Source organism: Lichenostomus cassidix, chromosome 1 (assembly GCF_008360975.1).
Source record: "Lichenostomus cassidix isolate B80296 chromosome 1, HeHo_3.0, whole genome shotgun sequence".
NCBI lineage: Eukaryota > Metazoa > Chordata > Aves > Passeriformes > Meliphagidae > Lichenostomus > Lichenostomus cassidix.
The window spans coordinates 32377390-32392975 of NC_139479.1; the positions used below are offsets into that span (position 1 = coordinate 32377390).

A 15586-nucleotide genomic window follows, 5' to 3' on the forward strand; every position below is an offset into this window, starting at 1 on the left:
AGTTTGAAACAGTTTCAGGACTCAAACTACACAAACACAACAAAAAACCAGAATGTTTTGCTGAGCAGTAGTAAATACATGTCTCACATATCAAATATAAGCACATCAAGTTTTTAGCTCAGTTTCCAGCCCCATATAGACTGCAAAAGGGGATGAGTCATACAAAATGTTACACCTCACCAGTGTGATCATCTCAGAGAACTTATTGACAAAAGATCTACTTACAATTCCAATACACTAAGACAATGATTTCTCTTTACTATCATTCAATCTAATATAGGTGCTCTTTCTGCAATCATCCCCAGAGTTGTAAGAACAGACAACAAGGCTCTTTATCATTTCCTCCTGCCTTCACCACTGCAGTTACTTACCTCCCAGTGTTAGCTTTATCGTCATCCTCTTCCTCATTATCAGAAGCTAGGAAAGGGACTGCAGCCAAATCTTCATCCTCTGCACGTATACGTCCCAGTATGCTGAGGCCGTGTATTTTGCAATCAATCCCAGAGCTTCTGCACTGCTTGATCGCAATCTCAATATACCTGTGGTACTAAGAAGAAAAATACTGTATGGGCATCTTTTGGGTTCTATGGAACTTTATAAAAGATAGCAAAGAAATAGAACTTTTGCTAGACTTTGTCACTTTAACAAAATGAATTTGTCATTTTAAATACTTGACTTTTCAGCCCTAAATAATTCATACTTTATCATTAGCATATGACCTCATTCATTTGTGAAAGATTTCACTCCCAATCTCATACAATTCATTATGCATTTCTCCTTGCTGTTAATGGAAAAAATCAGAACTGCTACCCAAAATTACCCCCAAAATTTATGTTTATTGGAATGCCTTACTAGTTCACAGCTATACTGATTTACATAAAACCCCCTAAAATAATCTAAGTCTATTATAGTGTTACACTGTTACTGTGGTATCTTTTTAGAATCATTAACTTTAATAACTTGCCAGAAATACTACTAAGTTAGAGGAAAAATAAAATACCATGCTTTAATAATCAAAACAATGCTTTTTATCCATCTCTTGCAGCACAATATTTTTCTGCTGCACACAACAGAAATCCTCACACAAATTTCACTTACTTCAGTACAATCACTGAGTAGAGGCACTGTGGTGTCTGTAGGATTGATATTGATTGTCTTTAGCTCTATAAGGTTATTTAGGGAATTACCACCTAGAAAACAAAACATGGAATGAAAAATATTTTTGGATAGGGCATTTGTTTCATAAACAGGCACTCTGCATGTTAAACAGATGACTATGTTAAAAGAAATCAGATAAACACCTGCTGTTAAACACAAAAATTTTTTTTTTTTTACTTTAGAGAATACACACATACCTGAAACTACAACTAAGGAGGGCATGTAGCTGCTGTCTGCAGGGTCCACTATCATCTTTAGTCTGTGAACAAGAACATCTGGAAAAATCTCCAAGCGAATCCAGTGCTAGAAGAAACACAGAATTTCATTTTTAGACAGTATCATTATGGCCACCATACGTTTAAGAAGAATATATATGTGATATTTTTGAAGAAAGCATGAAAAACGTTTCTGAATGGCATGGAACAGCTGCAATATATGGAAACTGGCCAAAGGGAAATGACCTTGTGAACTTCTTGCTTGTCCTACCTCCAATTACAAGAGAAATATTTGTAGCAAACAATTTATTTCAGCCAAGACCAACACCACTGAGAACACAAGGCACAGCACAATTGGAGGTCAAGAAAAGGGACATAATGTAAGTCTTAGGTTACAGGCTGTAGAAAACCTAGAGGAAAGGTACTTCGGGATATTCTCAGCATGGCCATCAACCGAGCATGAAAACACGCTGGACAGATGCCCAGCTGCAAATCCTGGTGCCTGGGTTGGCCACAAAGCACTGCTGCAGGCCAATAAAACTGGTATACCATTAACTAAGGAACAACGTATTTTATGCATTATCTGGATAAAGGAGTCAAATGTACATTAAGGAACTTTGCCAATGACACTAAACCAGGAAAAGCTGTTGACTCCCTCCAAGACAGAGAGGCCGTGATAGACTAGAGGGCTCAGTAATCAGCAATGGTATGAAATTTAACTAGGCCAAGTGTGGCATTCTCCAGCTGGGATGGTGTAATCCTGCTTGTACTTACAAACTGGGGGATGAGAGGCTAGAGAGTGGCCCCACAGAAAGAGAGCTGGGGGTTCCAGTGGATGAGCAGCACTCACAGTCCAGAAAGCCAACTGCATCCTGGGCTGACTCAAAACAGCAGTGACCAGCAGGTCAAGGGAGGGGACTCTGACCCTCTACTCTGCTCTGGTGAGACTCCACCCGGAGTGCTGCATACAGCTCTGGGCTCCTCAGCACAAAAAAACCTCATGGACCTGGTAGAGTGGGTCAGAAGAGGGCAACAAAGGCCATCAGAGAGATGAAGCACCTCTCCCACAAAGACAGGCTGAGAGAACTGGGGTTGTTCAACCTGGGGAAGGGAAGGCTCTGGGGAGATCCTCTTAAGCAAGAAGTATGTCATAATAAAGCATTTAGGGCTTAAAATTACCTTTCCTTGTGAACCAGAAGACTGCCAGCACTGCTCACTACCATCAATAAGACGTGAAGCCTGATTCACAGAGGATGAGACATTCAAATTCTTGACTATCCTTGACCAATCATCCAGTAACATTCCCCGCTGGCTACTGTGCCGTCTCTTCAGCTGCTTTCCAGAACGCCCACTGAACACGGGAGACTGACCTGCACGGTCAAGTGAAACATTAAGCATGGACCTCTCAAAGAAAATTGCTTCTATGAAACCCATAAGCAGGGTGAAAGGAAATACAACAAATCCAACATTTCAGATATGTAGTCTAGTCTGTATTTAGAACACAGAAGCATGTCACACGGGTATGGTACTAGTACAGAACACTCAACGCTTAAAAAGCGTTGCTCTTTTTTTGAAGGAGCTTCAACTTCACAAGTTTTTTACTAGACAGCTACTTGAAATGGTCCTTCCTTTTAAAATACAGATCAAAATTTGGGATGATAAACAATTCAAAATACAGGCCCACAGCACATGAATTTTTTACACTGTTATAGCCTATGAAAAATATGCAACCAAACCTCAACGAAAATCCCCTACCAGAGAACAAATAGCTAAGTTGGAGCACTCAAAAACTCATATTTTGCTCCAGAAGGAGGTATTTTATTGAGATATAGATTTCCTCCCTACAAAAGCTCATTTCCACTTCCCTTCACCGATTTTGTACCATCTAGAAAGCTTAACTAAAAGAATATTGTAACTCCTCTATCCTAGAGAGGGCAAGGGGAAGGATTACAGACTCACACCATACCAGATGCAGAACCATATCAACTGACTTATTAAAAGAAAGTCTTTCTTGCCCTTTAGACAAACCATCACACACATGCAATCCATGTTCACAGTCTCAAAGGGGAATCAGCTTTATTCACTTCCCAAAACAATTAGACTTGTTATGTGTAAATACAAAGAAATTTAGTCCAGAAGTCTGCATTAACTTGCAAATACTAGGGTAAGATTGATTTTTAAACAGGTGGATGGAAAATAAAAGCAAATATCAGGTAAGTTTTGCATAATAATGCAAAGCCCAAAAGTTTTGGAGTTAAAATAGCTATACATGCTCCTGCCCTAGAAAAAAAAAATTCTCATTATGAGTCTTTCAAAAGGTTTCCCTTCCCCATCACATTCCTCTGGAGTCTCCACATCACAGAGGAAAGGAGGCAACAGCCATCACACACTGATAGGCAAAATACTTGAAGAGCAACTGAGGCACAAGAAGGCATCTTAGGTATTTCCAGCTGTCCCCACCATCGTGAGAATTACATTCATCTACATCTAGGTCAGTAGCAAAAGGCCGGAGGATTAGAGAATTACAAATTTTACTTTTGGTGTAGGTAAAAATGCCATTCTGACATGTAGAGTTACTGTCATAGAGACATTTTTTAAACTTTTTAACACTACAAAAAAGGCTTAGGGGTTAATGTTTTGTTGTAGTCCATCACATGCAATTGTAGCAGTGCTATAAATGTTTTGTTGTCTAGGGGGTCAGTCTGAATACTAATTTCATTATATTAAGGAGCAGAAATTTAAAATTGTTTTTTTAATAAGAACTTAAATGCGTTGCAAATTAATCTAAGAAACACAGACTGCAAAACTTACCTGGTTCATTTATCCTGCCAAAAGTATGTCTGGTGTTATGCTTCCTCGTTTTAAAACAAGTCTCACAGAAGTCAAAATCATCACAGTTTCTGCATTTGAATCTAGGCCCATTGATAGGAAACATCTGACAGCCATCACACCTGATTTGACAAGAGAAGAACAAATAAATATATACATGGCACAAGCTACTTGTAACATGAGACAAGATAACAGAACCAAGACGATAAACGATAACCCATATACACCAAGAAAAAAAGCAAATAATCACTTACGTGACTCCAGGATGAATGCTAGGGACCAATTCCATTTCTGACAACAAGCCAGTCCAGTGTGACTGTTGAGGAAAGTCTACAATAACATCTTTTCCATTGGCACTAAATGCTGTGACAAAAACATGGAGAAAATACATGTGTTGCAAATCTTTATAAAATAGAAGCAAAAAGTGCTTAGTATTCAATTTTAATTCCTCTACTCTGATTTTTTCCTCATTTTTTTTAGAAACCATTCCCAAGTAAGAATGTACTTGTAAGCACAAATACAGTATGACCAAAATCTGTACCTCTTCAAAGAACCAGTGTTCCACAGTTTTCTTCAATAATATCCCTTACAGCCTAGTGCATCCCACTTTCTCCTCACTTCCTTATGAAGCCTTCGAGTTAGAATTACTTCTTACAGGAAAACCATTTGTGGTTCATCCAAAGTGTAAAACAGAACTGCAGCAGGAAGCTGCACAGATGCTTAAGGACTTTCATTGTATGTGAATGAAGTGAATGAAGCATGGCAGGTGGACATGCTAACAAAATGGGCTGCCACAGAGTACATGTCTATAAATTCACCACAGACCTCAAATGCATTCTGTATTGCCTATCATCCTACAGTACTCCACAAAACACTGTGATTTTTAAGTGTGTCTAGAAAAAAGTCTGTGTGGTTTTGAGTTTTATCACCTCAACATGCCCCCTTTTGAATATACATTACCTTTGACGATGCCCACACTTCGGTGAGTAACTGATCCCCATTTGTATTTGGGAGTGGTGACAGAGCTTTTCACACGCACTTTGTCACCTATCTTGATATGAGAGGCAGAACTCTGTGGTGGGAATCCTAGCAGATGCAAGAATAAATGTATAGTGAGTGGCACTTCCCGCTCCAAAAAGAAATCTCTCTTAGTCTACCATTCACTATTTTAGTTAAAAAGCAGTCAGAAGTGAACTCACCTAGAAGCTCAACATGGATATATCTGACCCAGTAAGTACCACCCTTTTGTTGCCAATCACACTGCACGTTCAGGTCATGCAATCCATCTCGATCCAATTTAATAACTTTGCCTACATCTCCTTCACAAACCTCCTCATAGGTTCTGCAGCACCTAACCATCATCCCCACCTAGGGAAAAAAGGACAATAGAATGCAATAGCTTTGTAAAGGCTTTAGTACCAAAAGGAAAGTAGTTTGAATGTAGCTTTTGATCATCATACTTACCTGAATATTCTCCCTCACATACACAGCATAGTCATCATTGCTTAAGAAATCAGCTCTTTTCTTATAGGTCTGGCTCTCTGTTACAACTGCACCACTTGACTGGAAAAAAGTCCAAAATAAATATGAAACAATTACAAAATCTGTTTTCAATTCGGATAAATAACATTGTTAGCAAAGACAGAAGATAACCCAACAAAACTATTTATGGATTATTCTCAGTTGTTTTATGTCATGTCTAAGAAACACAGTGCAAACATGATCTTGGTAACTGCTTGGAAAGCTTGGGACAGCAGATTGTCCTTGCACTCTCACCATTTTCCCAAAAAGGGAATAATTACAAAATTTGCAGCACAACTTAGGTCTACTAAGTTAATACTTACAACAGGACAAGCAGCTTCAGCTTCTTCCACTTCTTCTGCTATTTCCTCATCTGAATACTCATCGGAGATAGTATCAGCATCAGACAGATCGGTAATTTGAACATCGGGGTGATCCAACAACCACCCAACCAAGGCTTCCACTCCTAATATAGAAAACAAACTCAGTTTGTCTGCAAGGGATCTCTAACATTTTTAAGACTGTATCGAAAAAGAGGATAACAACTACTTCCTCATAAGTACTGCTTTAATCTGCCTGCAACTTTTCTTCTCTCTCTAATATCATTAATTTTACTAAATAAAATACCTGGTAATCCAGAAGCACTTCCAGAGGTTCCCGACAGAGATTTTAGTGCAAATTCTATGTTTTTCCTAGGAAAACCCATTTCCATAAGTTGAACTACGATGGGGAGGGGTGGAATTGGAGATTGTTTGCGTTTTTTTGCTTTTGTGGGTCGGATATGTTGCACTGTGATGGGTGTTGTAGATTCACTAGAGCTGCAGTCTTCAAACAATGGAGTTGAAGGATGTGTAGACTCTACAGCCAAATACTGGCACACTGCCAATGCAGCAGCCTAAAGGAGAACAAATAGATCAGTCCAAGCAAAACAAGCATATTTAATATGTTTGTGTGTGTGTACACACATGCCTGAAATTCAGCGTTACTTGCCTAAATGGGTTCAGTGTCACTTCTTTTTTAAACCTATAGTTTACTAAGTTTTAACTGAAATGTGAATTATAAAGAGTTATTTCTTAGGTTACTTAGCAGAAAACACAGACTCTACCTCAAGCTCCTGCTTGTCAAATATGGCTTTCACAGGTGATGGTTGCGTAGCAGCTGACAAAAGTTGCTGCAAAAGGATCATGGGAGGCTGAGGTCCTTCAGGAGACATATCTCCTATGTCAGGAGAGGCAACTGCTCCATCCTCTTAAAACAAAAACATTATTTTAACCAAAACCATGTAATACAAGTCAATCAGGAGACTTATTCTAGGACTTACTGGTTGATCAAATATTATTTTTCATGTATTTCTTCTCCACAGATACAATGCATTTAAAATTAAGCCATACATACCACAATCTCCATACAAAAAAAGCAAGTAAGAAACTTGTAGATAAACAATAAATTTACTAAAATACACCAAAGAAATTTCTAACAGAAACTACTCAGTGCACAGTGAATTTGCATAAGTGTCTTCTGAGTCCATCTTTTTTGCAATAAGACTACTAGGAAAAGGTACTTCCAGGATCAACCAGGATAAATGTTGGTTAATACAGACAACCAACAGTTTCAGTGATCCCAAAACCACAGTGCATACTTTCTGGATTGAGTCATTTCCCCCATAATATACCTACTGGGAAGAGCTCCCCATAGGTAGGGGTATTTATATATATTTTTATAGATATATATAGTAGGGTATTTATATATACCTATATGTATTCATTGTCCCTTCAAAATTGTATACCTTTATTGAATCAACTTGCTCACAGTTCTGCACCTTTCATGTTTAATTTTGTATTCTTGTTGGCATGAACATTCATGTTTCCTAAATCTTTACTGTGGCTATCACAGGAAAATGTCCTCTCTTTAGTAACTCCAACAAAAAAAAACTCCCATATTTGAAATAATAAAACAGTTAATAGTCCTCACATATATATGCTGTGGTGGTTAAAAAAAAAAGTGTTAGGTTAGGGGGTTTTTTTCCCTTTAAAAATGATGGTAGGAGTAAAATCATACTCCATTCCTAAAAAAAACCCAGTAAATTCTGTTGACTTGAAATGTGGTAATTGACAAAAAATCCCACAGAAATCTGAAGTAAAATCAATAGCAAATTTTAACTTTTATAGCAGAAAAATAAAACCACGGCAAAAACTATTAAGTATTTTAAAATTAATTACAAAGCTTACTTCTATACTAAGTGTAGAAGACTTACAAATTTAGCTAACTCCAGCATTTCAAGCTTCAAACACTTCACCTAATTAGCATTCAAAACTTAAGTTACAAAGTTACTTCCTTTTAATGTGAAAGCTTAAAACATGCATGGATTTTAATTTTTAGTCTTTAGAGGGCAAATTGAATTGCTACCATCCAACTGCCACTAGCAAAGGTTATATTCACATAATCTATCATCTAAGCAAACAGCAGCACAGTCAGGTTGCATATCAGAATACCTGCAGGATTTAATGCACACTCCTGAACAGCTGGCTGAGATAAGATCTGCCTTAGTGTATCCTGGTGAGAAAGCAGAGCCCGTCCTGCTTTTAGTATATACAGCTTTAACTGCTGGCAGCGCAGTAAATCCAGATCAACTTGACCTATCAGAAATATTAAGCAGCCATTAGTGCCAGAAATCTCTTGCATTAGAGAAAAAAGATTATCATTCATACAACCCCAGCCCAAACATCAGTTTACATCTTAGCTCACTGTGTACTGATGATATGAGTCATTCTGAAGAGCACATGGATCAAAAGCCTGCACACATGGTATGGCCCATGATATTAAAAATACCGCCTTCCTACTTTTCACACCCTGGACAGTCATACAAGCTGATTTATAATACAGTAAGTGCAGTTGTTACTTGAATCCAGTATTTTAAACAAATCAATACAGTGAGATCAGCCCCAAGCATTATTTACCTATTCCCATCAAACTTAAAGATATTCCACTTATAGTGCAGAGAAATTCACCTCCTAGCCAAACTTGGCTCTGAAGTGCCTATTACTCAATGTTGAGTAAGAAAATGGGTAAGGTTACAGAAGACCCTTTTCCTTACATATGTTTGCTGTTACAAGTATTTTTTCCAGAGCATATCCATCCACTTCCAAAGTAAACAAACAGCAAAAAGCCCCCAACTGTACCTGAAAGACCTTGATTGGTAGACTTCGTTCTTTGTTTTTCTATTTTACTTCCAGCCAGATTTACTAGTTGAGCCCAAATGGATAGCATAGGTTCCGTGAAAGGCAAGTTGTTCACATTAAAAGCCACAACTGGAAGCTAGACAGTGGGGGAAGAACCAGACAAAACAAAACAAAAACAACAACAAAACCAAACCAACCAAACAAAAAAAAAAATTTAAAAAAGGAAAAAAAAAAAGAAAAAAGAAGAAAGATTTACAGGTAAGCGTTTTCCTAAAATCTCACAAAATCATTAAAAGTTTCAATGGTTATTAACTGCAGAAGAGGGAAAGTCACATTCATCTTACTGCTCTTGACCAGGAACAACTAGAGAGGATTTCTATTCCCTGCACAGCTCCTATGCCTGTATTTGTACCCCACAATTGCAATTTTCATCAAAAAGCAGAACAGAGTCAGAACAAGGCGGAACTCCAGTCTCTGAGGCAGACCAAGCACTTGGCCCGCACTTTCACTAAAGTCTTATCAACCAAGTCAAGACTCAGTTGAAAATAACAAACCTTTCCACATTAGTTAGCAAATCAACTTAAACAGAAAGAAGCTCCTCTCTATATATATATATCTAAAAGCTATAAATCACATTACAATAACTTGGCATTTTACGTCAACTCAAACAACTTCAGCATAAATCCCTCTTGCTTTCAATCTCCTCAGCAAATGAGGATGGGATTTAAAGGCCCTACAGAGGTTTGCATGAGGACCATCTTAGATGTGCATTCAGAGCATCACATGAGGTGAATGTATTTAGTCAGTGAAAAACACGTATTTTTTTTCCTCTGGCCCATGTTAGAGTTTTAAACCTCCCCAGTATTAAAGCCTTAATAAACGAAACTTACTGGTTTCAGTTGATTCAGAGGGCACACTCTACATGTTCGCATGTCATAGAACTGCACAGTGATTTTCCCTTTTGGGGTGATGCGTGTCACTGTGCCTTCTCCAAATTCATCATGAACTACTTGTCCACCCAGTCTCAAGCGACTGTCTATGCCACCAATCACAGCCAAGACTGCCATTAGAGCTCCCACCTCTGGATTCTCAGTGTCAGGGAAGTAGTCATCTAACACAGCCTAACAAAGAACAATAAAATTTAACTGTAGGGAGAAAACATACACTTCTATCTGCTTTAAAATACAAAGTTAATCACATATATTTCAACTTAAAAATTATAACAAAAATATATATAAAAATAGAAAAATGGTTTCAATATTAAGCTTAATATAGTTTACAAAGATTTAGTATTTATAATTTCAAAATAAATATTGCTATAAAAATGAGCTTATTTTAAAACGTGGAAACTACCCCTTCTGACTGTTTTCCTGCAAAGATGTGGGTGATGGAGGTTAGCTGAGAGTTGATGTACTTGTTTATGAGTCCATTCCACTGGCTGAGCGAATGCAGTGTCCTCAGCAGTGCCACTATCTCTTCTGCTAAAGTACTACTATGAGTGGCAGTTAGAGATGCTTGGGGCCTGGCCTTTCTCCTCCTCAGAGTAGATTCTGGGAAGACAAAGCAATTGCACAGGTTACCAGTTAAATGCGCACATTTCCCAAACATAAAAATAAGCCACTGCGGGAAAATTCCTCTACCTCTGAGCAGTGGGATATCTGAAGAACAAGTACTAAGCAGGCTCCCTAAAAATCCAAACAGTTTTTCCACAAGAAATTTCATGTCTCTTGACCTTTCATTTTTATCCCAGGATGGAAGTACTGCTTTCAATAAATGCACAGCAAGTATCTAAAAAGAGAACACAATTAGTGTTATTCTAGTCTAAGAATCACCAAATACTAAAGAAACTCTCAAATATATTAAGTATGGAAGAATCACATTTTTAAAGTTAGCTTTCCTTTGTAGTTCTTTCTACAATGCTGATTTCTTTCCTGCTGTGGAAATTACAGAGCTACTGATCCTCAGTTTGCTAAGAGATATTTTGAAAGAAGTTGTGACAGTTTCAAGTCAGAAACAATTTTATTGGCACATTACATTAGTAAGCTCAATCTCTTTAATACTTAGGACATGAGACACACACACTGAAAAACAATGTAAATGACCAAAACAAATATGAAAAATAGAATACAGAACGGGGAATTTTGCTCAGATTGCAGACTCAGAAATTAGTACTAGGATGTATTTCGGATTAGAAGTTTCCAAGTGATCTGCAAAGAAGCTATAATAGTTAAAATACATGAGATATACAGCTGAATGGTGGAAGGCGGAAAGCAGCAGCCACAGAGACAACCAAAAGTAGCCACTGAGAAATCACAGCCTCCAACACAGTCCAGAAGGAACAGGCTGGTAGCTCTGAACCCAGACAGTGCAGGACTGACAAGGAACAGGGCAAGGTGCAGCACTGCAGTATCAAGGAGAAGATGGGGTTGCATATTCTGAGTAGGAGCATTTCAGGTTTTGAGCTTCCTCATCTTCTACCCAGAAGAGCAATACAAGTGACTAACAGTGAAGAGAACTCTCCTCTTTGCAAACTTCTGTCAATAACATGTCTTAATAGAACTTCAAGGTATCATCTTTTTGTTGTTCTTAAGTTAGGTGCTGGTACATGAGGAATGGTCATTTCTCTCCAGTATTCTCTGAACAGCACAGATGACTCTACTGCATTAAGTCCAGGATGATGACAGAAGTCTCAGCATATTAAAAATACTGGCAAGAGTTTAATGGAAGATGACACAAAAATGAACAGGTTTTTACAATACAAGGCTTTAGTTAAAAATGCTGGTGTCTTATCAAGGAAAAGACTAAGACGATCTTTTGCTGCCTGAGCCTTAAAATTTGGCAGTCATTCCACAATAAAGTTGCCTTCATTCTCATGAAAAAGACACTAACAAGATGGTGAGGAATGGAAAAAGAGAAAGGAAAAAATAAAAGAAAAAAAGAAAGGAAAAAAAGAAGTAAGAAAAGGGGAAAGAGGGCAAGGGAAATACAATACCAAAATAAGATGCAAAGATGTAGCTTCTTAAGAGAGACTGTAATTAAAATATTATTAACAGTTTCCTATGGAAGGAGAGACAGTAGACAATACATCATTTGGTAACTTTAAATGAAATTTTACTTCTTCCGAACCATATACTTGCTATTCCTTTGTTTACACAAATTATAGGAAACATTATATGGGAGATTCTGGAGCACATTTTTGGAACACTATTTTGACCTTTCAATAGAACAAGGGAGTCCATAATATCCTGAAGGCTCAAAAATTAAAGGGATGCATATTTAAAACAATAAATCTTAAATATAAAGAAAATGTTGTCTATTTTCCAACTAACTAAAAAATTATTTATGGACATTTCCCAGCTGTTTTGTAAAATGCACCTTTTTTTTCTAAGACAACTAAAGTCTACTCAGTTTATTGCCTATTGAAGTGATTTGGAAATACACACATTACCTGTCTCTGTAGTGAAGCAGCAGTGAAAGATTCATGCCCCTCAACAATTTTCATTAGCAAAGTTATCCACTGAGATGTACTAAGAGTGCTGCACATCTGAGGCATGAGTGCTATGCTTCGAATGAATCCCAACGTGCACCAACTCCTGTGCTGTTCTTTATAAACTAATTTATTTGGCAAGGAAGCTAAAAACAAAAAGATACATACATATAACAGTTGACTTTTCCACCAGCTATGTAGTTCTCTATATACTTCATGGGACTTTTCTGGACAAATCAGAACACCCAGGTATTACACAGTCTTTACATGAACTATTAATTTCAATTTTAGAGCCTGTAATTAATTTTATTAAATATGCCTTTAAAACAACTCTCATCATTACACTGTTTTCTCATTTCAAAATAGTTAACAGCATTATTTCTGAAATTACAAAGAAGCTACAAAAAGGAGTACAACATACCCAGTCATACTGCTCTTGCCAAACACAAAAAGGCTGCTAATAAATTAATTACCTAAGTCAACAATTCACATCTCATGCATTTCTTCTGCTTTTACTGATTATATTCTAAGAATGCACGGAATTACTTAAATTGCCTTTAAAAATTAGAATTTTAAAAGCTCGGAAACTGCATTTTCTAGCTTTGGCCTTAATAGGATTAAAAATTAGTAAACTACATTACTAGATTACAAACTTGCAAGACAACAAAGCACAAAATAGAAGCACACAGCTCAATGAGATTGCTTCTGTGCAATATACCTGACTTATCTATAGTTCCACTCTCCACAAGCATACGGAGCAGACCACACAAAGTCCGAGTAGCATCACTTTGCATGACTTCAGCATGGACACCAGCAGAGAGACACAATGTCTGCAACAGGTTCACAGTACTTGTCAGCATCATGGAAGTAGGGTGGAGATTCCTTTCAACCTGTTCTCCTTCTGAAGGGAGACACAAAAGGCAAAGGAATAAATTAATACTGAGTTACTTTATTTCACATAGGTTCTGAGACAAACATGATGTGAACGCTTTGTTAAAGATACTTTCTCTGAGATAACCTGACATGAAAATGATTCCTTATTTCTAACTGCAAGAGCAAAATATAAACCAGGTATCTTGCACACATATTTTCAAGTCTTTCTCTAGCAGCACACAGGTGAAAAAAATTCCAAACTAAGTGCCAAGAATAGGAAAACACTGTGACTAAATGCATAATTAGCAAAAATTAGCAAAAAAACTAGTAAAAACCCTACTTCTGAATGGTATTAACATATATTAACACGTATACCTCCTGGAATCTGTAACTGAAACTATTTCAACTGCATAATACTGTTTTCTCTGAGCCACGAACAAGCAACAAATGTGACACCATCTTGTCTACCTTTCTCATGGTAAAGTTATATTAAGAAGATTCTGGTCAGAAGTGTAACCTATTAAATGAATCTTCTTTGATGAAGTACTCACTCCAGTGAAAGAAACTATTTTATACCACAAGACAACAATTTTAAAATTCAACTGAAGCTGAAACTAAAGCCCCCACTTTGATAAAATAATTTTTTTTTGTTTACCAGAATCATCCTCAGTGTCTGAATCCTCTGTTGTGGGCTGTGTTGCAGGTGGTGGCTCAGCTAGTTTGAGATCGTATTTTCCCTCCTTTCCCATTCTATAAGAATTAGTACTTCCAGTGTCCCACTGCACTCTAATCCAGCCATCTTCTCCCAATTCTCCAATCACACGACCCAAACCTGGTGTAGGTCCATCCTGACAGAAAAGAGAGGTTCAAGTTACACAATCAACAACACTAATTCGTATCCAAAGTTCACAAAATAATAATGCAATTACTCTTTTTTGCTGCTAACCTAATGATTAGGCAGTAAACATTCAACAGTGTTTCAAAAATTAAGCATGAAGTTAGAAAATATTTCACAACTGTCTAAAGAATCACCCCAGTAAGATGCATATTTAGACACTCATGGTTAGACCTTTTTTACTGTGTTTTACATAAGTAGAAATATGTCCTACATAGTTGGAAATGGTTATTATTGTAGCAAACAATTATTCAATTTCCTGTTAAATCAGTGCAGTCTCACCAAAAGAGAAATCTAAACATCTCCCAAAATGAAGCCAAACAAACAATTAACATGTTTTATGTGAATTCTCCAAGTCTTTTGTGGTAAGTGGTCAGATCTGTACAGTGTTGCTGTAAGAAAGTGAAGGATTGATAAAGCAGCTTGAGAGAAACATGAGCTGAGTCTCTTGCTTATCTTGCACCTGACTCCAGCAAGGCCTGATAACTGAGTGATGTGTGGCGTGAAGCAGAGATCTCAGGTATGTTGTTTCAGTCAGGCACAGAAGGGCACCTGGGCCTCTGTGTGAACCAAGCCATGCTCCCTTCCCCTTGGAAAACAAGCCCTGTTATAAATCCGGTTTATTAAGGAGATAAGGAGGCACATAAAGACTCTCTGATGAAGGTGAGAGAACCCCTGCTGCTGCCTCAATATGTGGAGGAGGACTGTTTATTCTACCTCTTTTGTCAACTATAAATTCTGTCAAAAAGCAACCAAGCCCCTCATTAATCCTCATTAACATATTAACTTAGGCGCCCCTCAGGATGCAGATGAAGGAAAACATGGGATGTGTAATAATGCATGTATGACCAACATCACCAAACCCCACCTATAACATGATTGTTCCATCCCACTTGGGAAAGGCCAACATTTATAGCATAGAAGAATAGCTTCAGGGGGCAGAAAGGGCTGGAGGGGGAAAACTCTGCCTCAAGATCTATTGACAGATTACATCTCTCTTCTCCTCCAGAAGGGAAGCCTTTATGCAAGCTTTGCATCTCCAACTGCATTGGAGCACACCTGGGAATATTCATTTACATACACACAGATGTGTGTGTGTGTATGTGTGTATGAATATATATGGTGTTACTAGATTTCTTACTATGCTTTCTGTTACAACACATACTAACACTGGGTAGTTGGTGGACTTACAACCTGCTTTTCTGGTGCTTCAATAAACCAAACCACACTACTTGCAAATCTGGATCGTACAAGTCCTTACTGAATTCACCAGACCTACAGTACTGCACTGGCAAACTGCACTATTTGTGCTCCTGTGCTCATGGAAGTTCTCCTCCAAACTGAACCAGACTTACAATGTTTAACTGGGCTACAATCAGAAATTAAGGCCAGCTGCAATCAGCCCCTCTGATCTCTGAGGACCAGCTGG

The 15586-nt window shown here is 37.7% G+C and overlaps 1 protein-coding gene across 3 annotated transcripts in view; it reads right to left on the minus strand.

Moving 5' to 3' along the window:
• Positions 1 to 15586, minus strand: part of HERC2 (HECT and RLD domain containing E3 ubiquitin protein ligase 2) — a 103922-nt gene that overhangs the window by 37849 nt on the left and 50487 nt on the right. For all 3 annotated transcript variants that reach the window (XM_085055685.1, XM_085055695.1, XM_085055675.1), the window contains exons 37-56: positions 13918 to 14110; positions 13108 to 13290; positions 12351 to 12535; positions 10543 to 10690; positions 10256 to 10452; positions 9793 to 10023; positions 8903 to 9038; positions 8216 to 8359; positions 6829 to 6971; positions 6351 to 6618; positions 6047 to 6189; positions 5667 to 5765; positions 5402 to 5570; positions 5163 to 5288; positions 4457 to 4565; positions 4185 to 4324; positions 2553 to 2743; positions 1356 to 1461; positions 1099 to 1190; positions 372 to 547 (exon numbers count right to left, since the gene is read on the minus strand). In XM_085055685.1, the coding sequence (XP_084911811.1) occupies positions 372 to 547; positions 1099 to 1190; positions 1356 to 1461; positions 2553 to 2743; positions 4185 to 4324; positions 4457 to 4565; positions 5163 to 5288; positions 5402 to 5570; positions 5667 to 5765; positions 6047 to 6189; positions 6351 to 6618; positions 6829 to 6971; positions 8216 to 8359; positions 8903 to 9038; positions 9793 to 10023; positions 10256 to 10452; positions 10543 to 10690; positions 12351 to 12535; positions 13108 to 13290; positions 13918 to 14110 (3179 nt within the window). The remainder of the gene's footprint in view (positions 1 to 371; positions 548 to 1098; positions 1191 to 1355; positions 1462 to 2552; positions 2744 to 4184; positions 4325 to 4456; positions 4566 to 5162; positions 5289 to 5401; positions 5571 to 5666; positions 5766 to 6046; positions 6190 to 6350; positions 6619 to 6828; positions 6972 to 8215; positions 8360 to 8902; positions 9039 to 9792; positions 10024 to 10255; positions 10453 to 10542; positions 10691 to 12350; positions 12536 to 13107; positions 13291 to 13917; positions 14111 to 15586) is intronic.